Here is a 23957-nt window from a genome sequence, read left to right on the forward strand (position 1 = left end):
AATCTACTATAAATCTATTGTAAGGCGATTCCTGGCGTTAATATGCTTGTCGTATGCACCACTCAACCCCCAACCCCACATAAAAAAAAATAATAATTCCTTAGGCAATCACAGCATCTGTTATGAACAAAGATTACTAAAAACTTAAATGATTGAAAGTGATTTAAAACTAGCTCACATTTTCGGAGAACTGTTTGGAGCAGGTGTTACGGGGGACTGGTTTTGTAGTTAAGTCAAAGCAACAGAAATATGAAATGTTGCTTCACAACAACTGCCTCCGAAACGGGATCTATCTCAATCTGAATTCCCCACTCATGAATGACCGCATTAATCTCTATAGGGCAACACACTATCCACCTTCCCCATTGGCTTATTCAGTTGTCAGTAATTAAGACCCTGTAGTCAAAGTGCTTCTAGATATTCTTCACCGCTTCACACCACTGTCCATCAAACACAAGGAAATCCTCAGCAATCACCACGCAACGGTGATCCCCACAAATGGCTAACTTCTCACTCAACACACACACACAAACAAACACACAATATACCGTATTCATATACCGCAACCGCTCATAAGCAACTCACAGAGAGGGTAACGCCTCATTCCTCGGAAGACTGCAAGACCCTGTTCTGACACTGAGTGACTCTCTACCTGACCAATCGCGCCCTACAGAATCCGCCTTGTGTCGCACACAAATGCCGTTTCAGAAAACAAACAAAGACTAAAATCTGAAGACCCCTTACTGCAGTCACACGGTCGACCGAGCTGATTGGCGGGTGAAGCCGTCTGCAAACTCCTAGGGGCCAATAGGGGATACTGGAGGTGGGCCACGGTTACCGAAACAAATAAATAATACCATTTAGGGAAAAAAAAAAAATAGGAATGCTGCTCATGTCACAGAGAACGACCCCCACCCTTCCCCGGTCCCCACCACCTACAACCCGCCACGTCGTTTTCACACCGCGGTCCACAGAGAGAGAGAGAGAGAGAGGGAGAGAGAGAGAGAGCGAGAGAGAGAGAGAGATAGAGAGAGAGTGAGAGAGAGGGAGCGAGAGGGGCGCTACATGGCGTCGTAGGCGTAGTTCTCCATCTTGACCGTCTGCCTGATGAGCAGCTTGGACTCGCGGCGCTCCTCGTTCTTGATGGACTTGTTGATGTCCATGATCTTCTCGCAGATGTACTTGTTCACCTTGGAGAGTCTCTGCGTGATCTCGGCGCTGTCCGCCGTTTCCTGGGAAACGCGGTCGTACAGACACTCTGGGGGGAGGAGGAGAAGTGTGTGTTTACCGTGTGATCTTTAATAGGGCGATTACGCAATAGTGATCTACAGATATATCGGCAGATATTTGCGATTTGATTAAATTTTTTTAAAAAATGGCATGATTTACAGACAGTTTAATAAATGTTTTTTCAATTTTTTTCAATTGAGACTTGTTACATTTGTTATCATTATTGTGTAATTTTTATGATGTAAATTGAGGGAGCAAAAGCAGTTTCGGCTCCAAATATCGGCTCAAGAAAATCGGTATCAGCGTACTGGTCATCGGCTAAGGCTGATGAAAAAAAAAATCTTTATCGGCCCTAAGAAATCCATATATCGGTCGATCCCTAGTACGCATGTTTCAAATGACGCCCGTACGACCTGTCCGACTGCATTAACCCCACCTTTGAGGCCCATCCGCAGGCCTCAAAGGTCACGGGTCGCGTGTGTTGACCCCCTCTTCACTTGCTTTACCCTAGTAGCTCGTGACCTCGTTGCTCTTTAGGACCTAGCCACCCAGCCTGAACGCTCTTTATCTTATCCCCGTCCACACGGTTCTGGTGGGCCTTTTCTGGCTTTATACTGTACATGCTGGTGGTCGAACCCCTTATGACTAGAGTATCTCTAGCCTAGCGCGTCCGACTGAAGGGGCACCGCCCCCCCCCGACCAGAGACCCTTAACAGAGCATCTCTAATTTAGCGCGTCTGACCGAGTGGGGTAGCCGCTACGCCCTTGCAATATATGTTTAAACTCAAAGGACGTTTGCACCGGCAGAGTCAAGAGGTGGACTCTTCTCTCAGCTTAAAACAAATCCGCGCAGGGGCAAGGGTTTAGCTGTCCGCGGCTGGCAGGGAACCAGCGCTCCGGGGCTGTGGCCTTACCTCGGACTATCTTTAACTTGCTGGGTGAGAGCGGGGGTTTGGGCAGCGCGTCCTTCTTCTTCTTGGTGGCCACGCCGGTGACGCTGCGGTTCTTCAGGGTCTCCGTGCCCCAGATCATCACCGCCAGGTTCTTGGTGAACTTGGAGTCTCCCTGGGTGCGCTGGAGCTGGTGCCACTTCTCTTCCTCCACCCAGATGCCCCCTCCTAGATGGACCTGTGGGGGACGACACCGGCCAGATCAGTACGCATACATGTGCTGAAATGCGCGCGCGCGCACACACACACACACACACACACAACACACACACACACACACACACACACACACACACACACACACACACACACACACACACACACACAGCAACTGAAAGTGTTAGGGAATGAACCTAGCGACACTGTTGGAACACTCTAATCCCCACTGGTTTAAATCCAGACTGGTTTTTAATCCAGACTGGTTTAAAACCATTCCGATCACACTGAGATTAATGACTCCCGGCCAGCAGGGGCGGATCTCCTTTAACCAGCTCAAACTCCATCCAATTAGGTAAGGGAAGACAGGAGAACATAATCACACACTCTGTTTGAAGCTGACATAGTCTTCAGTGTGGACTGTGTCGTTTTGTGCGGAAGTCTGCAGAAAACTTCACAACAACAGGATCACCTAGGCGTGTGTGCAAACGTATCACAGGGCATCATTGACTGCCCCCCCGTATCCTCACCTCACTTATCAGTGCAAAGTCTTTAGGCTCGCATCCAAAGGGCTTTTTCCCTGGGCAGCTCATGTACTTAGGGCCCCCAAGCCAGCAGACACAAGCTCTCAAGTTCAACACACACACACACACACACACACAAACCTGTCAGTCACTTTAAATTCCTCTGCTGAAAATAATTAATATGGGGTCCCTGATGTAGGAGGAGAGTTCTAATTTGCTTGTGTTCTTCACGCTTCACGTGGCTACGGGCCCCAGAGCTTGTAGTACCAATTCCCCCCTGTCATCCGCCGACAGGACGACGGCTGAATTACGGTGTTTGGGGGGCGCAGAGTACCCTAACAGGCTAATAAACACTGATGATGGTGGTGGTGGTGGTGGCCTGCAGAAACAATAATAATCCTCTCAACCTTGTTTACCTGCTCGGGTAGGCCGGGCGGCCGCAGAAGGGGGTAAAATAACTCGAAAAAACCAGGGCTGATTAACTTCAACACCGTGTTCCCTGAAGTTCACGTGTGTTGAAGGGAAATAGGCCGTTTCCCATTAAATCACGCCATCTCCACGGACGCACACACAAACAAAACGCCCACAAGTGGCCGGGCGGCGGTGAGTCAAGGACAAAGGAGGAGGAACGGAATGGGATCACGGGGTTAACGGGGGTTAATCTCAAATTATAGCTCCATGATAAGGGAGAGGAAACTAAGACGGGGGAGGAAAACGGTGGAGGAGAAAGGGTCGCCCATCGCGGCGAGAGAGAGAGAGAGAGAGAGAGAGAGAGAGAGAGAGAGACGTGACAGAAGGAGCCGTGAGTCATGTCTGCTATGAACAATGATGAGGAGGAGGAGACGGAAAAGGAAAAAGCCAATTAAATAAAAAAAGGGCGGATACGGTGGCGTGGTGGGACTGACCTTGCCGTCGTTGCAGGTGTACACCGCTCGCGGAGACGGCGAGTGGCTGGAGCTGGTGTTGGCTTCTTCCCTGCTCGTCTCCTGGACCTCTACAATGGGCTCCACCGCCTCCGCCTTCATTGTCTGAGTGCCATTGTCATGCATGGGCTCTAGGAGACGGGAGGGTGAGAAGAAGCCATATTTGTAGTCCCGAATACACAAATCCTGAGTCTGAAATGATTAATACCAAAACTACAACACTACTCAGGGAAAAAACACAACCGAGTGGACCTGGGATGCGTCTCAGTATCAGCGGTTCCCCAGCAGAAGGTGGCCAGGGGGGTTTCCTGATTTCTAACCTTGGAACGGTGCCTGCCTGACTCCTTGCTTACCAGCTTGGGGCCAGAATACCCGGTACCGGGAGACAGCCGGTTATTTTAGCCCAGTGGCTAAAGCTAAGCTGACTTGGTGGCTGGCCACTCTAAGCTCCAATTTAGCTGATGAGTTTTAATATTGGTCGGTGCACTCCATCACCTGCCGACCGTCGCCCTTGGGTGCTGTAATCTTCAGCCTGTCCTTTAGATGTCATGCCAGTGGCCCGGCCAGCCAGTGACATCCCACAGGGGACAGAGGCCTGATGCAGGCACTTGCCAGGGCCAGGCCCACCATTTGTTAGAGAGCTGTGCCGTTCATGGATACCTCATGTCCTCTTACTCCACCTCACCCTCTATGCCCCACTGAGCTGGTGCAGACAAATGCAGCTGGACTCTGTCTGGATGACTATTTTTGTATTGTGAAATACATCAACAGGAAATATTAAGCAAAACAATCAAACTAAACCCAGATGGAACAGTCCAACCACAATATGTTATTCTGAAATAAAAAGGCCTATTTTTGGACCAGGGAAACCACCATTCCAGTCCAGTCCAGCTGTGGGGAGGTTTTTGTTTTGTACACCTTAAGTCAAGTAGAGTCAGTCAACTTTGTTAAAAAAAAAAAAAAAAAAATACAAGGGGAGATCTTATGTTTTCCAGTCATATGGACTAAACTACAGTTACTGTTATAGTTTCTTTGGGCCAGAATCAGCCAATCGAACATGTTGCTATCTGTTGCAACTCATGCTGCAATATGTCTTATCATTAATGTGCCCACCAAGGCTGTCAGCTGATTCACTTTGATTTCAGCACCCAGTGAGACTTCCACGTAAAAGACAAGTGGTGGTTCAATTCGGAAGTGTGCCGACAAGACCCTTTTCATAGCTCCAAATCGAACAACCCTTTTCTCATAACAAGCATTTCCTAGCTTCAATAGTAACAGGCTAATGTTGTTCACATCACTTCCACATCAAATTTCTCCAACTTGTGCCAGCGTCCTAACATCCCCTTGCGGCATTATGCAAAGCACATGTTAAGAAGTTTGTCTAGCGAGCATGAATTATGGCCCTCTCAGACGGTTTAAGCCCCAGGGCTGAGCCTGTCACTGCCAGGAATGAGCCCTTCTGCTTGACACCTTGAAGAGCTACGTTTGCTCAACATTTCTCAATGCACTGCAGCCTGGTTGTGAATTGATTACTTGACTATTCACACTGGAACATTGGGAATTCACACTGGAACATTGTGAATAGTCTACAATGTTGACGCAGCCAGATCCATTTAATAAGTTCCTAGAAATGGCTCTGATTGAAAGCAACCGTCTACTGTGGGAGTTGAGAAACAGGCTCCAAAGAACGACAAGTTGAATGACACGATATAGTCTCATGTGATTCAATATTAATCCAGGCCTTGTTTGAAGAAGCTGGATTTACAGGTAAAGTTGAGTAAGAAATCAGAGGAAGCCACAATTTTCAGTTTCAGTTTCAGATACCAAGATAACACTACTTTCAGTTGAGCTAACGTGACGACTCATGCTGTGAACTAGCCTGACATAGCCAGACCAATTCGCAAATGCATATTAGTCTGGAACCTCTTAGTTAATTTTCAAAGAGTCGTTCCCAACGGTTGCAGACCAAAATTCCTCTGGAATCAATTGGATGGACCTACAACCAAACAGAGTAATGAAACGTGTGACAAATCAGTCACAGTATCTTTGTTGTCTATGAAATGCCTCACTTTTCTTAAAAAATTAACTATTAAAAAAGAATAGATTAGTGCTGTAGTCAGACAAAGAAAATCTTGGTTGACTGAATTTCAACATACTGTTCGACCAATCGATTAGTTGGAAAGAAATTAAATCTGTACTTTATCTTAGATTTACTAAATCGGCCACAGAGCACTGCGTACATTCTACCTGGTAACCTCAATAGCACGTGATTACTGTGTGAAGGAAGACCGTGGGTTTCAGATCCACTCTTGGTCCAAATCACTCAAACATCAGATACATTGTTCTGCATTTGTCGCTCCAGTCCCCAAAAATAATAGATTAAGAAGCGCTTCTCTCTTTATGGAAGTAACACCTGATTGTCCAACCAATGAGTGTATGGTCGGACAAGTGGCCAGAAGTTGCCAGCCCTAATTAATATACCATAATAATACACCTCTTGTTATTTTAACCACCAAATAATAAATAAAACAACTGTCTGGCGAACCCTAGATAGGCCTCAGTTAACCTTGCAGAGCCAGCTCTTCCAAGTTGACGTAGCGCTAATGATTGGAACAGGCTGGGACTTATCCAATAGAAGCACTGAGTTCAGGTCGGCTTGGGAATTCCCTGATCAATCACAATTTGAGAGTGCATTTTCCAGGTTCAACCCTTTCGAGATTGAGTGAACAAGTTCTCGGAATTTAAATCAGCTGCTCTGAATCCGCAGGAAGGTGCTTGCTCTATTCAGAGTTCGGGCTAAAGTTAAAGATATCCTAACCTGCTACTTGGGTCCCTGATATTGATAGAAAATTCTGACGTGTGTGTGTACGCAGGCACGTCTCTCACCACTGCCCAGCCTCATGAGAAGCACGTCCTGCAGCCGCCTGTTGAAGTCCCTCAGTTCCTTGACCTCCGTCAGCAGGCTCCCGTACTCCTTCAGCTTCTTGGCCTGCTGCACCAGCTGCCTTCGCGTGCGCTCCAGCTCCTGCTGCAGCCTCCTCATCTCCTCCTCCTGCTGCCTGTAGCTGTGCACCAGCTCCTCGTACAGCACCCGGGGCACCGCGCCTGCCGCCGCCGCCAACGACTCCTCCGACCCGCAGTCCGTCTCCGCATCGTGCTGCCGCCGCTGGTCCAGCTCCTCAGGATGTTCCTCTCCTGGGAACTGCTGCTGCTGCTGTGGCTGTCGCTGGTGGTGGTGGTGGTGGTGGTGATGCTGGTGGAGATGCTGATGCTCCCCTTCCGTGTCTTCGTCGTCGTAATACCCGTCCTCCTCCTCTTCCATGAGCCGGTCTTCCTCCAGATAGTCCTCCCCCTCCGTGCAGGAGCTGGCGGCGTTCCTCTCCAGCCGTGCCACCACTGCCGCCAGGCTCTTTGAGGAGGTCGAGGTAGGGCGGCCGTGGTCCTGGGACGAGGCCTGCGCACCAAAACAATCAAAATCAAAACTAAAGTTTGTTTTTTTAGTAAGGTCATTGATCTGGACTCAAACAACCCCCGGACCAACCATCCAGTCAACTATGGTGTGACAGGGCAGCCAGATTAAAATACATTTTTGGGGTTGTTACGACATGTCTTAATGTTTCCCAGACTAATTCAATAGGAAGAGTGGGAAGAGTCAGGGAGTTCCTTGATGAGCCGCTCAGAGGATTTGTCTGAAAGGGCAGCTGTCCAGAGTGCTGAATTTGTGTTAATCCTGCATATGGTAAAAATAGTGTACAGGATTTTGGCCACTAGCCAAACATGAGCTAATGCCACACTGTATTATAAACATACCCATCATACCCATGCTGTATCATGAACATATCCATATTACACACGCATGCAAACAAACACACCCACACCATATGTAGTTAGGCAAAGAACTTTCTTATTACCTTGTGAATTACACTATTACACGGCTAGCCATCATGAAACGAGAATGTATGCTGCAAGCTACAGTTTCAATCCCATTGCCAATGTTTTTAGATATAAAGGAAAATGGTAATCATACACAACCCTCCTTCTGTAAGAGGCTATTTTAGTCCCACTTTAAGTGTATGCTAATATCTTACCTTTTTATGTCTCAGAGGCAGCCTGTCCTCTTCAAAATGGTTCTCAATTGAATTTCCTGAATATTTGATAGACATCTTGGGAATTTTCATCTTCTTTTGCATTATACTGTCTTCAAATTCCTCTACAGTCTCTGTAAAATGCAGAGCCGAAGCAGCAAGCCAGAAAGGAAATGTGTCAGTGAACATTCAAAACTGGTAAAAACTTTGCATACAACCGTTCCTCCTGTATATGCCAGACTCTTACTTGATCCATGTGTATATTTCCTTTAAAATAACACATTAACAATAAACAAGTAACACAACAAGTACACATTATCATTATTATTAAAAGGTAATCAAGCTTGATACAAAGAAAAATAACAACCAGGGCATCTATATATCTGTCTGCTGCACTTAAACACAACTTATGCTTAAACAGCTTTGAAATGTAGCTAAAGACCCCAGTCTGCGGACGGTAAATGAGGACTGAGCTAATGTTACCGAAGCCATGCAAAGCATACTACTTTGACAGAATCCAGTGCATTGGAATTCGGGCATTGTTGATGTCGCACTAAGCAGTGGGATACCACACAAAGTTAACCAAATAAGCGGACAAACTCGTTTCTAATCAACCCGAATATGTATGAAACGTGTCAACCAAAGGTTGTCATACGTGTTAAAAATACAATTTCAACTAAGGTTGAGCATGCCAGCATCCACGTTAGCTATCCGGCTAAAACACAGAGCGAGGCAAGGTGCTAACGTTAGCGGAGAGTTGTAAACAACGTCGAATGTACCGGGTTGCATGCCACGTAGTATGCAGGATAACCACCGATCACTCGCCGCATACATACATTGTCCGACCACTATACACTTTAGGTCAAATATGACTTAATGACATTATGACAAGATACGGCTAACTAGCTAACTTTAGCGCATTTAGCAAACGCAGCTAGCCATATCGCTGGCTAGCTGGACGTGATCTTGTTGTGGCTGTCAGTGCGAGATTCATGCTGCCCCGGTCTTGACAGATCGGCCGAAACAAATTTTCGGCTTCCGTGAACAACGATGTTATTCTGGAGACAAAGACACTGCGTTAGACAAAAGAAGTGTGGCTACCTAGCCAACTTACCTGCGAGCGCAAGGATCTGTGCTTCGCACGGCTGGCCTGTGCTGTCATTCTCTTCAGTTCTGTGAACCAGATACACCTTCTGATTATCAAAATCTGTTTTGTGCAGGGGTCTGAAGTCTTTCACATTTGAAATGGGTAATGCGTAGCACATGTCTTCATCCAAGAACCTCACAAAGGCATACATTATTTACTTATCTTTGGTCCTACACTTTGGATATGGATGACAGTTTTTGCCTCTCTAAGTATTAAAAATATATACACAAGGGAGGGGAGTTCTGCGCTCGGCTACTCTAGTCTGGTCCCCATCACTGAGGTTCATCACTAGGCATTAGCAATGGACTTTAACAATTAAAGATAAGGCAAACGTCAATCGATATAACTAATTTTTAATACTTTATTTAAATCGTTTTTTACGCAATCTATTTTATATATATGCTTCTTTCATGTTTTCTATGTATTTATACAATTTCGTTAATTAGTGTAATTAATGTAATGTAACGTTTTTTTTTACTGCAGTCTTTGCCATAATCAATGAACTTAACAATGGCAAATAACAAGAATTGCATGACTCAGAACCCCGGCCTCTACTGCCCGATTTGTTTCAAATACATTTGGCAGTTTAGGGACACTCAAGTGGGAATAAACCCCCCAAGATAACCACCTGCCGGGTGGAATTTGTTCTGTGACCAAACGTGAGTGCCTTTTGTTTTTCCAGAATACTCTTTTCGTATGTCCCTTCATCGTCAATACTCGATTCTATCTGTCAGAATAGGATGGTTTTCCTAGCAACAGTCAGGTAGTTAAATATTGGGATGAATTCCTCACTGCTGTTACTCTAACACGGAGCTCCACAGTCGATAAACTGCCCTAACTGTTTCGTTCTGCTTTTGACTGCCATAATTGAAAAGTAACTGATGCAGAACTGCGGATAGCTTTTCTCCTCTGTTTTGTTGTTTCATAGTTTGCTGGAATGGGTGGGTTATGATTATCTCAAATGCCAGGCCCCCCACAATGTGCAATCTCTGTGCTATATGATGGTTCTTGTCAATCCTGTGTGTGTGTGTGTGTGTGTGTGTGTGTGCGTGCGTGCGTGTGTGTGTGTGCGTGTGTGTGTGTGTGTGTGTGATATAATAACTGTGACAGTGACTGATATTATTAATCCCTCACTTATATGTGTTATATTATTATATTCTCAAACTATGACAAGGAGCACAATAATACAAACATATAACCCTGGTTATTGCAAAATGTTGTTTCAAAAAACTTATTCAAGGAAAAATAAATGTTAATGGTTTGACAATATATATATATTTAAAATATTTTAGTTTAAATACAAATGCATTACATTATTATACAGCATTACAGAGACAGAGGTATACATGGGAATGTAACCCCAATGCTGTGGTATAGTTGTCTCATATACAATATGTCTAACCAACACCATGGCGTCAATATACTGAAAGGCCAGAGTGCAGGTGAGAGATGGGAGATTTAAGCATCTCCTTAACACACCTAAGGGAGGATTACTGTTCATCTAATCTTCTCTTAAATGGCCCCACCTGCCCTCAAGGTTGGATATGCCACCGCTCAGCTGCTAAGTATCAGGTACCTACATTCAACATGGCCAAACTTCCAAGAGTTAAGGCACCCGATACTTCCAAGTGGCCAAAGTTTGGGTGGCATACAGCCCTGTTTTAGAGTTACTGCACTATCCTTCTGCGGATCCGGCTGTTCGATCAAAAGCCCTACCGCAGAGTAAGTGACCAGCACAGCGACTGAAAAGCGACACAAAACACACAAAGGTGTGTAATGCCACCAAAACTACAACGTTTGCTTGCTTGTATTTGTTTGCGACGAATACAAGCAAACTTTAAAACACATGCCAGTTGATTTGAAGGAATCCTAACGAGATAGCATTGCATAGCATAGCATCACGTGACCCCTGGGTGTGTGCTTTCTCAAGATAAGCGGTGCTGTTTGACGCTGTGTTTCCTCTACAGCATCGGTTGGTGGCGTGCGCACTGCAGTCAGGACAGAAGCCAGACATCATGTCCTACCTATTAGCTCCACGCTGCCAGGCTCATCTATCTTTATTGGCCATCCATTAGCCTGTATTAGAGGGAGACACATGATAATAGCAGTAATGATGTTGATGATGGAATTAGACTGCAGGGACGAACGTCATCGCCACACCGCTGGGGCCCTGAATCATGAGGACAGACCCCGAGATGAAATCACGGGGCCCCGACGACACACACACAGATGGATGGACGGATGGAACCAAATGAGCACTCCTCTGTGGGGGATGTGCGTACGTGTGTGTGTACTTGTATGCATGTGTCTGTGTCAGTTGTGTGTATTTGTGTGTGTGTGTGTGTGTTTTTGTGTGTTTATGTGTGCGGAAAAAACAGTGTACAGGGTGTTAGTGTGGGTGTGTAGTGGGCCGGGACACAGCCCACACAGACAGCCAATCAAAATGCAGCACCTGTGCCAATCTGCAGGACGAACAGACGCTGGCACAGGTGCGCGTGATGTTTGGCAGCTGCTGGAGCCAACCAGAGAAATGGCATAAAGATGACAGACCCAGTGATGGCAGAACTCAGCCAGGCATCAAATGGACAGTAAGGAAGAGCAGGATTATTACAGCCAATTCCTGGAAAGACGCTTCAAGCATCGACAAATCAAATGAAATCAGGACGACGGGATACGGTTTATAGAAGCTCCAACGACTTTGAAAGACGTTGAAAGCGTCTACAGAGTAACCTTACTATACAAGTGTTAAGGTTTGCATACTGGACCCACATTTCGGGCCCGGTATGCAGACGATAATAACTGTTCCCATTCAAGAGTAACGCCCGTTAGAGACAGCTCACCGGTCTTTGGCTTATTTTACCTCTTAATTAGCTCCTCATGAATTACTAATCAACCGTGAAGTAGGCAGCCGCCAATTTAAAACGTGATAGTCCATGAAATGACCAGCAGAGACTCATACAAGCACATCAATTACCCATGCTGCAGTGCCCGAGGACAGACCTTTGAACTGATAGGGAGGGAGTGAGAGGTAAAGGCAGAACGCCAGTGAGACAGAGAGATAAGAAAGTAAGACAAAGCAAGAGCGAGAGAGAGACAATCAGGGAGACAGAGGGAAGAGGAGGGAGAGCGAGGAGGAGAGGAAAATAAAGAGAGAATGACACTAAGGTGAGACAGAGAAAGAACGAGAGGGAGACAGCGATAGACAGACGGAAACAGAGGGAAGGAGACAGAGGGTCAGACAGAGAAAGAGAATGAGGGAGAGTGAAAGAAGTGGAGAGAGTGCGAGAGTGACACTGTGTGTATTGCACATAGGTAACAAACGTACATAGACAAACTTTATTGAGTAAATCCTTTCATTAAGTATTTAGTCTGAGATCTTTGCCAGCGATGACCATGATCATGTGGTGCATTCTGCTTGACTCAGCCAGGAGACATTGATCTTCCTTTTAAAGCAACATAATGACCAAACAGAAACATGGAGGGATCATATTTCAGCCCTGGTCAATTCAGTTCATTAGAGATGCTCTACCGCCTGCTGGGGCTCAGTATTGAGCCATGCGAGTGTCACCGGGCTGTTAGCCTCTAGTTAACCAGCCAGACACAGAGAAGTCATGAAACTGTAAAACACGTCACCAATCGAACAGCAATCTACAGGGAATGAGCAGGGAGATTATAAACATGGAGGAAAAAGGAATGATTTACAAGCGCCGTTGCTTCCGACCCAAAGTTTGTGCTTCTCTGTCTGTCTGTTTGTCTCCCTGACCGACAGTCTGTCCGTCTGAATATGGCCGTACTTCTGTCTGTATGTCCGCGAGGGCATCAAATGTCAGACACGACACAGCCAAATCCTAAAAGTATGAAGGTAGATCCCGGGGTCTCCTTCAGAAGGGTCCCCTTAACCCTGATACTTTCACAACATCTCCATGCCTCTAATCTCCACTTATGAAAAGCCAGGTGAGCAGCGGCCACATGGGCTGGGGGTGGGGGGAGGCTTTAGTACGTTGGAATGGAGCTCATCCTAATGGCATCAATCCCCATCCCTCTCCTCCCTCTCCCTCTCTCTTCTCCCTCTCTCTCTCTCTCTCTCTCTCTCTCTCTCTCTCTCCCTCTCTCCCTCTCTCTCTCTCTCTCCCTCTCTCTCTCTCTATCGCTCTCTCTCGCTCCCTCTCTCTCTTCTCTCTGACAGCGGCCACGGAGGGCAAGGCCACAGGTTGGGATTGAGGAGAGGAAGAGAGAGAGAGAGAGAAAGTGGGGAGAGAAAGAAAGAGGGCGACATAGGGAGAGAGAGAGAGAGAAAGGGGGAAAGAGAGGGAGATTGATAGAGGGAGAAAGAGGGGGGGAGAGAGATTGAGAGAGGGAGACTTAGAGAGAGATAAAGACAAAGAGAGAGGGAGAGATAGAGAGAGAGAGAGAGAAAGATGGGGGGGGGGGGGGGGGGGGGGGGGAGAGAGAGAGAGACAGATGTGGCCGGCAGAGAGCCCCTCTGTGACGCTGCGTCTGACAGCAGGGAGCCGATGGGATTGGCCGAGGGACAGGGGCAGCGCTGCATGCTGCAGAGCAGCCTGCCTCACAGGTGCACAGCATCTGACAGATAATAGCAGATCAAGCCATGGCCAAACAGGCCTGTCGCCAAGCCAGGGAATATGGGGAGGAGAGGGGGGGACCAGACAGTGGGATAGAGGAGGTGGTGGTGGTGGTGGCTGGGTAGATGGGGGGATGGGGTGGTGTGGTTGTTTGGGGACGGCGAGGGGTTGTTGTCGGGAGGCAGAAGGCTTTGAGAAGCAGCGGTGTTTACTTTAGCCCCGACAACACACGCACACAAACATATGCGCACACACGTGCACGCACACACCTCCGTACACGCATACACACATTTGCTAGTCAAGGGCAGACAAGGTTGCTGCTGGAAATCCCTACACAGAATCAGTGTGCAGCTTACTGTAGACTGGGTGAGAGAAGGCGGAGATGGATGGGAAGTTTAATGCAGACATAGGATGCTGTAAGAGTTTGAGGAATCACCTCAAACCTGTAAACTAATTTATAGCACTTCAGTGTATTGTTATTATCTTAAACGCGCTATTGTCTCGGCCGCTTTGTCTTTGTTTGGGTTTTTAATTTCTGTTGAGGAAGCAGTGAGTCTCTAGAGCGCAATGAAAGTCATTTGTTTACTCCCAGGCAACTTATTCCCTTCCTTTGCTCATTCTAATTCATGTTTTTATTCATGTCCAAATCCGATTTTCATCTTGGTGTGCAAATCTATATAAGGAGTGTTGACGAATACAAAGGCCTTCTTTGTGTTAGTTCAACCGAAATACTGCTGACAGGGAGCTCTGCAAGTGCATTAGTTTATGACCGTTGCCTTATCATAGCTCAAGGCTGTTCAAAGCATGGCTTGGTGTTGGCCAGGTGGATATTACTGGCTTAATAATCAACATGATAACATTATTATGGTGTGTGAAGTGTAATGTACCTAGAATGTACAATACAGGGAGACCCCGTTTTAAAGAGCAACTTGGGACCATCGGACGGCACAGCTTTGGTGAGACAGCCGACGAAACACATCCGTTCATTCATTACTCAAAAGGTATGGTTAACCTCTCTGCTGCTGCAGAAAGCAGAGCACGTGAGCTGCTGATCTGCCAGGGGCTATCACAACAGGGACACACACACACACACACACACAAACACAGACACACACACACACACACACGCACACACATACACACACACACACACACACACACAGCATGCATTGGTTATTAATGAGCCATAGAGAAATAGCTCAGACTAACCATAAATGTATTGTCCACTAAGGAAGCAGGTAGGATCACAAACAAACACATAAATCTCAGAGCCAGACTGAAAGTCAGCAGCAGGATGGAACCACCTCCCAGTTTGCTTAATTTGACGGATCGCACGCTTAAACGCCACGCCCATAATTCAACCTCCTCAAACAAAACAATTCACAAGCACAGAGACAAATATCCAATCGATTACCTCAGGTGAACCTCCGTGGTTGTCAAAGGAGGACAGACGCATCCTTTGGATTTACTCAGCAGAACGCATCCACATGATTAATGTGGCCCTTCATATTTTCCCCCAAAAGTTTCTTTTTTAAGTGACAGCGAGACAAAGACAGAAAACAAAACAACGACACACGCACAGTGCCTTTCTCGCCAGACGATCTGCATCGCTTTGGCATAACACAGATGTTTTTCCAAAAGATAATGTTAATGCCCAAATGAATTGCAGTCGGATTGCGCTGACCAGATCATGAGTCGCCAAGAGTAGCTCTATGACTTGTTTTAATTCGTTGTTTAGACAGTACTGGAAGTTAGTTGGGCTTTGGCAATTAGAAAAACATTCACTCAAACTCAATTATTCTTTATAAAAGATCCTCTTCCTGTGCCGAAAACTTTATTCAGGTCATGGATGATCTAGATAATTGAGAAATATTGGCGAAAGGAACCTCTTTCTCTCTGTCTCTCTCCCTCTATTAAACTCACTCGCACAAACACATAGACACAAACTCTATCATTCACACACTCAGTTGCGCTCTCTCTTAGACATGCTCATAGGCAAACTCTCAAAATCAATCCCAGTGCAAACTCACTCGCTGACACAAACTATCTCTGCCTCTCGCTCTCTCTCTTTATTACACACATGCACACACACTCACGTACAAAAAAAATCTCTCTATCCATCACACACTCTCTCGCTCTCTCGGTTAGAAATGCCCACACGCAAACTCTCTATCACTCCCACTGCACACACTCCCATACACAAAAAAACTCTCTTTATCACTTACACACTCACTCTCACAAACTCTTTCTCTCTCACACAAACACACATGCTTACACACACACACACACACACACACACAAAAACACACAAACACACACACCACACACACACACACAAACACACACCACACACACACACACACACACACACACACACAAGCACACACGCACACACACACACACCCCAACTACCGCTACCAGCATTTTTCTCCTCCCGCGTTAGAACAGCTCTCTCCCCCAGCCGTGACACAGAGACAGAGCGGCATCAAGCTCCATTATCCAGTGCCTATGCTGTCGGACACAACAGGCTGCCCGGAACAAGAATCCAATCAGCGCTCTCAGGGAGGATTTGGTCCAGCGCGGCGCTCAGCAACACTGGTGCCACGGCTGGGGACAAAGAAATAATCTCAGGGCTCACAGCCTGTTCACTTGTTCACTTGTTTACCGCCTGCTGACCAACGACCACCAACACGTATTTTCGTCTTAAGAAATTACCAAAAGAAAAAAAAAGTGTGATGATATGATGTTGTCCCACACTGGGCATTTATTGACGTGGTCAACTATGTGCGCACTTATGCATGGAGCCACGATGAAACGGGTGATATCCACTTCTGTGAGTCACGCAGGCTGACAGAGGTAAACAGAATAACCACAAAAAAAAAGCCGTCCTTAAATTGGGTTGAATGGGGTTTTACAATCAATTTGATAATGATTCGAATTTTGAATACTAATTTGGTGAAAGATATCTCACAATATTTCTCCCGACTGTACTTTGTCTCTTTGTCTCTTTATTTCTCCACCCGTCTGTCTGCTGTGTGACTGGTGAATTATCGCCCTCATTCTCCATTCATTAGCATGCTGATGCTTATTTAGCCACGCTGCTGAGGAGCTTTCAAGAAAATCAACTGGAAAATAGTCAATACCAGGCGGCTACCACCCCCCCTGCCGCCCTGCCTCCTTCTCCCTTCCCTTCTCCCCGCCATCCTTTCCAGTCCTTTCTTTGTCTGCTTTGAGTTTTGTTTTCCCTCCTCCTACCCATTAAGATGAGAGGCAGAGTTTCAGAACCACGAGGTCAGATAAAAAATGCAAATGCGCGATGAGACTAGATATAATTAGGCCCGCTGAAAGGATGCATTTTTGTCATCTTTCTTGAACAGCTGCTCGGGTTTACACAAAGTTGTGGTAGTATTTGATACTTTTTTGTTTTTCCCTCAATGCTTTGCCTTTGCTTTTGAATACGGCTGTTGTGAGAAATGGTGACTGTGTAACAGACATCATATCATTGCTGTTTGAGCACCTTATGACATTTCAACCAGTTAGGCCCAAAGCAAGATATTGGATCAGTAGGTCAGCCCAGCTGGTTCTGCAGGAATGTTACTGGATTGGTCCCACAGAGGAATGTGAGGTTGATGTAAAACCTTGTTGAACGTGCCATGTTTAGAGGAACTCTGCATTCTGTTAGTGAGTTGGAGGCTGCGCTTGGACAGTCAGTGCTGGTGCATCAAAAACTGTCATAGTGGCTCACACCATCGTCCTGGAGGATGAAATACGTTTTCCGCTTTTCCTACTCAGAAAAAACCCTGTGCAGTAAGAGCAACGTTACTCACAAGATGGCGCCCCTGTCCCAGCATGCAACTCTTCGTGACGTACCACCGCCCTGGTCAGTACCTTCAAACCGGGCCTGGCAAAGGTCTATTTGGAATCAATCAATTCAAATGGCTTGATTTGATTGTTGAATTCTAAGCCCTCCACAACCCTACTCTCCTTACTCTCTGTCCGCGAAAGAAACCCTTGAAGCGATGGATGAAGAGGCTGGAAGTGTAATAAGTGCCGGTTGGGCAAACATAATAAGGCAAAACAATTAACAATGAGTTGAAATAAGTCAAAACGAGGCAACATTAAAATAAATCACTCATGAATAATAAGTTCAGATTAATCAGAGCAGCACAAAAGGGCAACGATGAAAAGCTATTAGGGTCACGGGGTCAAGTCCACGCGTCTGCGATTAGCATGCAGAGGTAGTAGTGGAGCAAGTAGCCCCCAAACCCTGAGAACAAGCAGTACCAGTACAAGCACACAACTGACTGCCTCAGAAGAATTGTATTGGGTATTGGGGTCTTGCTACTGTCAGCAAGACCCCAATACTCAACAACATCTCTGCCAGTCAGAATAAAGAAATCCAGTGCAGGCGTGGATGCAGAGCCACACAGCCCATACACTGGAGTGTAGGGGATCAAAAGTGTGCTTTTAAGTTAACCGACGGTAGTCCAGTTCAGGTAACCATAGCTACTACCTACCGGCACTGGCAGAGAAAAGCACGCCGTTCCCTTACAGAGTTTACAAAGAACAAACATTCTAAGTCATTCCGACCGACAGATTTTTTCACAAACTGAGTGAGAGTAAAAGCTATTTAATGTTTGAAAAAAAAATTATAACATTCGCAAATTGCCAATAAGCAGTGTGTTAATGGTGTGAAGTTCAAATACTCGAGTTGAGTTGTAAAAAATAAAACTAAGTCATTAGAGAAAGCTTTGACGGGGATTGGCCTTGACGTGCAAAAAGATTGGGGTGAACAATAAAACCGGAATAATATGAATATTTAGATGAATGAAAAAACAACTGATGTTTGTCTGCAAAAATCTGTGTTTGAGAGGTTCAAGAAAAGTACAGAAATGTCAAAAATTTACAAAGTACATATCTTTGTCAGATAAGACGCATATCTTATTTTCATTATTTCAAGTTAACAATTTGAATTGCGATATTTCAAATGGAAGCCCATATAATAAAGAAAAACTATGTAGTCTTCAGTATTACAGTCCTGCAAACTATGATCCTTGCATACTGCAATAGACACACACTGGGCTATCTGCAATTGTTTAAGGAGGGTATAAAGATGAACATTTCCATTTTGTTAGACTGACTCATGGAGCAGTGGGGTGGCGACAGAGAGAGGAACGAGACGGACCAACAGAGAGCACCAAAGAGAGATAGAGAGAGAGAGAGAGAGAGAGAGAGAGAGAGAGAGAGAGAGAGAGGGATTTAGAGAGAGAGAGGGATTTAGAGAGAGAGAGAGAGAGAGAGAGAGAGAGGAGAGAGAGAGAGAGAGGGAGAGAGAGCGAGCAAGAGAGAAGATCTGAAGGTTTGTCTATTATCCCCTTGCTGTTTCATCGCTTTAGACACTCACATGGGTGTTAGCTGGTCAAAGAAGTATGTGAACGGGAAAAACAGGAAGACCCACAGAAAAAATGCATACACGTGCAAACAAACACACACACACACACACACACACACACACACACAGGAAACCCCCCTCTCCAATCTCTCCTCCATCTCATGAATATAATTGACCTTTTTTCGACTATAAAGCTGAGAGCACGATAGGTGTTTGTGTGTTTGTGTGTGGGTGTGTGAGTGCTGGGGGGAGGGGGGGGGGGGGGGGGGGGGGGGGCAACAAAGTGTTAATTCAGAACAACATTACGGGGTGCTGTCTGAAGATATGGAAAATACAATCCAATCAATAAGCCCATAGAGGCGATAGCCTCTCCAATCAATGCTGTAATGTGAAAAGACAAAGCCTTCAATTCAGATGTTTGTCTGTCAATGTGTTTGTGTGTGCGTGTACCTGTGTGTTTGCTTGTGTGTGTGTGTGTGTGTGTGTGTGGGGGGGGGGGAGATGCGTGTGCGTGTGTGTGTGTATGTTCCTCTGTGTGTGTTTAACCATGTGTGTGTATGTGTGTACGTCTTTGTGTGTTTATGTGTGTGTGTGCATATGCTTGTGTGTGTGTGTGGTTTGTGTGTGTATGAAGGTTTCTGTACCTGGCTGCTTTGTGGGGGAACAGTGGCCAGGGCTAATCATTATTTAGTTGTGGCAGGGCTGAAAAGGTCAGCAGCCTGAAATGTCAGCCTGTGTTCAACAGCAGCCAGATTCAACCGCGCGTCGCTCAAGTGTCCAATTAAAGAGGCCCGAAATGCGTGTGCATGTGGATGTGTGCGTGTGTGTGTGTGTTTGTTTATGTGCATTTATTGAGAGTGGCTTCTCTCTTGCTCTCTCTCTCTCTCTCTCTCCCTCTCTCTCTCTCGCTCTCTCTCTCTCCCTCTCTCTCTCTCTCTCTCTCTCTCTCTCTCTCTCTCTCTCTCTTGAATCAGAAAGAGAGGGTTGGAAACAGAGAGGTTGGATAGGACAAGGGGGCTTAATAGTGTATACATTTGGGTGTAGCTGTTATATGGTAAGGGTTAGGGGTTCAAACCCTGTATTCCCACAGTCCACCTGTCGGCAACAAAAACCCTTATCTGCTCCTTCCTGAATGCATGTCCAAAGATGCACTGAATGTTGCTTTGGATAAAAGCGTCAATGACAGAATAATGCATTATCATCTCAAGGGTTTTTGTAGCGGAATCATTCAAAGGGTTTTGAAAGACAGTATACAAAGGGGCTAGTTAAGGAAGCCTAAACAATGCTGGAAACACACACTGGTACAGAGACACACACACACACAGACACAGACAGACAGACACACACACACACACACACACACACCCACACACACACAGGGCAAAGGAGCAGATTGGACGGAGGAAAAGTAAACATTACCTAACAAAACTAAAAAAAGTGTGAAAGAATTAACAGGTCGAAAGCATCGCGATCCTGGACGGCCCAAAAAAAAAAAAAGGGGGCGGTGTTGTCGAGGAGAAGAGAAAGACAAAGACAGAATGAACGAGTCTGAGGAGGATGGGAAATAATTCAGCGGGAAACTCCTTTTAATCTGCAGGCGGACAGAGAGGGAACGACCTGTCTTCCCGTGGTTCCCTATCTGCCTTTCTCATCTAAAAGCCTCGTCTTCTCCCCCTACAGGCAGTCATTATAACCTTCAGTGTGTTCTGTCACTTTGTGTGTGTGTGCGTGTGTGTGTAAGTCCCTGTGTGTGTGTGTGTGTGTGTGTGTTTGTGTGTGTGTGTTTGTGTGTGTGTGTGTGTGTTTGTATGTGTGTGTGTTCGGTGTGTCCCTGTGTGTGTGTGTGTGTGTGTTTGTGTGTGTGTGTGTGTGTGTGTGTGTGTGTGAGAGACAGAGAGCGGGAGACTCATATTTGCGCATGTGCGGTCTTCGCCCGCTGTGAATAGTAATAAGTAGCCTGGCAGGGTAAAATATGTCCGGCGAGTTTAGAATATAATGGAACTGGCGCGGAGGCCACACCTAACAACCGGCTGAATAATGGGCTGTGATGATTTACCCTGCGCACACAGATCTCCGCGCCGGTCAAAGGCAGACACGCTTTCAATAAAGAGTATTCAATATGTGCTTTCAATACGAGCTTTGGATGGCACCCAGGGACAGCTCGATCTCTTCTGTGTACTTATAAAGCCTTATCTCTTCAGCCAGGGCCTGGCTTTCTACCTGTCAACAGGGAAACCTAGACAAAGTCAAAGTGATCTTGGATGGGAGTTGATTGAGGGTGTGATAATGAATCGGGCTGTTGTTTTATTGTTTAATTCATTTGCATTGAGCATCTTATGTCTGGATGTGTGTATTGTCCACTAACCTTGCTGCGTCAGAGAAATAATTGGTCTACTGAAGGTATGGCTGTCACACAGACACACACACACACACACAAACACACACACACACACACACACACACACACACACACACACACACACACACACACACACACACACACACACACACACACACACACACACACACACACACACACACACAAAACACCAGCAGCAAAATGTATTCCCCCCTTCTGTTCACACTGTCCTCTTGATCTGCTTTTTCTGAGAATATGGAGGAGGCTTCTCTGCTTCTTCTCTCTCTCTCTCTGTTTCTCTCTCTCTCTCTCTGTTTCGCACCCTCTCTCTCTCTCTCTCTCTCTCTGTTTCTCACCCTCTCTCTCTCTCTCTCTCTCTGTTTCTCTCTGTTTCTCACCCTCTCTCTCTCTCTCTGTGTTTCTCCCCCCTCTCTCTCTCTCTCTCTCTGTTTCTCTCTCTCTGTGTTTCTCCCCCCTCTCTCTCTCTCTGTTTCTCTCTCTCTGTGTTTCTCCCCCTCTCTCTCTCTCTCTCTCTGTTTCTCTCTCTCTGTGTTTCTCACCCCTCTCTCTGCTCCCTCCTCCCCTCTCACTATCTCCCTCACTTCACGCTACCTCCTTCTCGCTCGCTGATTGCTCCTGTAAGATGTTTGAAGGTCAGACCCGGTCTCGCCCGGGGCTCCAGGTTTTGGAGGAACGGGGGGGGGGGGGGGTTGATGAGAGAGGGAATGGGCTGGGCAGGGAGGGAGCAGAATGGGGGGGGGGGGGGGGGGGGGGGGGGGGGGGGGGGGGGGGGGGGGGGGGGGGACAGATGCCATGTAAAGCTGCTAAATTAGCCCGGTCTCCGTGTGCCGCACATAAACATTATTCTAATCAAAGCATATTAGAGCATCCAGATACTTTAGGCATATGGGCCTCCAAACCCACCCTCCCTCATCCCCCCACCACACCGTCCCCATCTGTCTCTGCCTCTCGCTCCGCTCCCCCTGCTCTGCGTCCACGGCTGGCTGCAACCACAAGCAACACACAACACACACACACCCACAACACAACCATCACACGCATACAACCACCACTCACAGCACCACCACGATTACACCACCACACAACCACTTCACCCTTACGCTAACCACACAACCACCACCACCGCCACCACCAAACTCAACCACCACGCAACCACCACCACACGGCCGGCATGCAGCTCCTCACATCAGCCCCTCACAGCAAGACGACTGGAAGGCTTTTCACTGAATCCACTCACACCGGGAGAGCCATATGGGCAAATGGCTGCCTCTACATGGTCCCAGCTACACATGGCGCATGGGATGTGCACATGCACACAGGCTATACACACATGCTCACACATCCACCACACGCACACACACACGTGCAATGCTAATCATCGTCGAAAGCACAAGCTGGCTTGTAATAAGGGTATATTATGGAAGTTAATAGACAGAGGTTAGGTTTAATGAAACTCTATCACATCAAAACAAACACATTTGCCAGTTTTGATGGCTCCATCTACATGGCGGATGCCCATGTAACAAAGTTAACATGGTGCAGCCTGAAGGTGAGAATGAGACAAACTGCGTATTATTTGGACTTGAATGGTTGAGGAAAACAAGAATAAAGAACAAACATTCTCACCTTCAGTCTTAACAATGTTAACTTTGGCTACAAGGGCGGCTAAGACAAACAGCGTATTTCGACTGGAACGAGTGAAGCAAAAAAGACTAGTGACAAACACTCTCATTATTTGGTGGCAGTGTCTTGTGGCTTAAGTGTGAAAAGTAGAAAAAGTAGAGAAAACTATTTTGTTTTTTAACCAGCGTTGCGACGTTGTTATATTGCTGGAACAGGGGGTACCATTAAGATGGTCTACTGGTCTCCACAAACATTTATTTATCCTTCAAATCGATATCGGCAAAATGGGTATTATGGGGTATTTCTTTTCCCCCGACAACAGAAATAAACCTTTGATAAGTACAACGTCTCTGAACGGGGCGCCAGAGTGTGACACTTCATCGCAGCGAGGTGAAAACACACATCAGGCCTCGGCCACGCGCGTCACCGCACTCACCTCCCCATCTAACGGCTTCAGATCCACCGCACTTGATCTCGGCCAATCAGTGTCGTCCCGCCCCACTCAGAGACCAATCATCTTCCTGCTCTGCTGCACAGGGGCTGTGTGGATGTGTTGTTGTCGAAACGCTGCGTCCTCGCACTTCAACCTAATCTCTTCTCTTATACCGATCGTTTATCAGTGGGCGGGAAACAGCTTCCCTGCGGCTCTATCTTGGACGATATGTGCGCCCGTATATACTGTACACCAATAAAAACATAATGGGCGTTTGATGGGAGTCTTAATGGCTGGAGATAGGGTGGACGTTAAGCAGCTTGATGGCGTGAAGGACGGCGGGGGAAGGTCTCGGCGGGACTCACCGGGGTTTGTGATGGTCAGCAGATCCAGCCTCCGTTGTTGCTGAAAGGAGGAGAGATAAACATAAGCATTTGAAATGGGCATTTCTGTATACGTTAGCCATCAAGTTGTCCCGCATTGCATAGCGAGATGTTTTGGCTAATTAGGGTCCCTTTAAATGAACCCTCT

At 46.6% G+C, this 23957-nt stretch overlaps 2 protein-coding genes across 2 annotated transcripts in view; both read right to left on the minus strand.

Moving 5' to 3' along the window:
* Positions 1 to 23957, minus strand: part of agbl4 (AGBL carboxypeptidase 4) — a gene marked incomplete at both ends in the record, with an annotated part of 247957 nt that overhangs the window by 56043 nt on the left and 167957 nt on the right. Inside the window, one exon of the mRNA XM_079740054.1 lies at positions 23792 to 23831. Coding sequence (XP_079596180.1) covers positions 23792 to 23831 — 40 coding nt within the window. The remainder of the gene's footprint in view (positions 1 to 23791; positions 23832 to 23957) is intronic.
* bend5 (BEN domain containing 5) lies at positions 956 to 9211 on the minus strand. Its single transcript, XM_079739773.1, has 6 exons — positions 8983 to 9211; positions 7872 to 8002; positions 6670 to 7237; positions 3766 to 3914; positions 2145 to 2358; positions 956 to 1258 (listed from the first exon to the last, which is right to left on the minus strand). Exons 1-6 carry the CDS (start codon positions 9164 to 9166, stop codon positions 1062 to 1064), a joined length of 1443 nt encoding a protein of 480 aa, XP_079595899.1. The 5' UTR covers positions 9167 to 9211; the 3' UTR covers positions 956 to 1061.

This window comes from Pollachius pollachius (assembly GCF_949987615.1).
Source record: "Pollachius pollachius genome assembly, chromosome: 7".
Lineage (NCBI taxonomy): Eukaryota > Metazoa > Chordata > Actinopteri > Gadiformes > Gadidae > Pollachius > Pollachius pollachius.

Excerpts from the sequence above, each read along its gene's own strand:
- bend5 (XM_079739773.1), bottom strand. The coding sequence starts at position 9,166 with ATGTATGCCTTTGTGAGGTTCTTGGATGAAGACATGTGCTACGCATTA. Across the intron at positions 2,359-3,765 it reads ACACCTGCAACGACGGCAAG|GTCCATCTAGGAGGGGGCAT; the intron begins GTCAGTCCCACC and ends CGTCCCCCACAG. Across the intron at positions 1,259-2,144 it reads CAAGTTAAAGATAGTCCGAG|AGTGTCTGTACGACCGCGTT; the intron begins GTAAGGCCACAG and ends TCCTCCCCCCAG.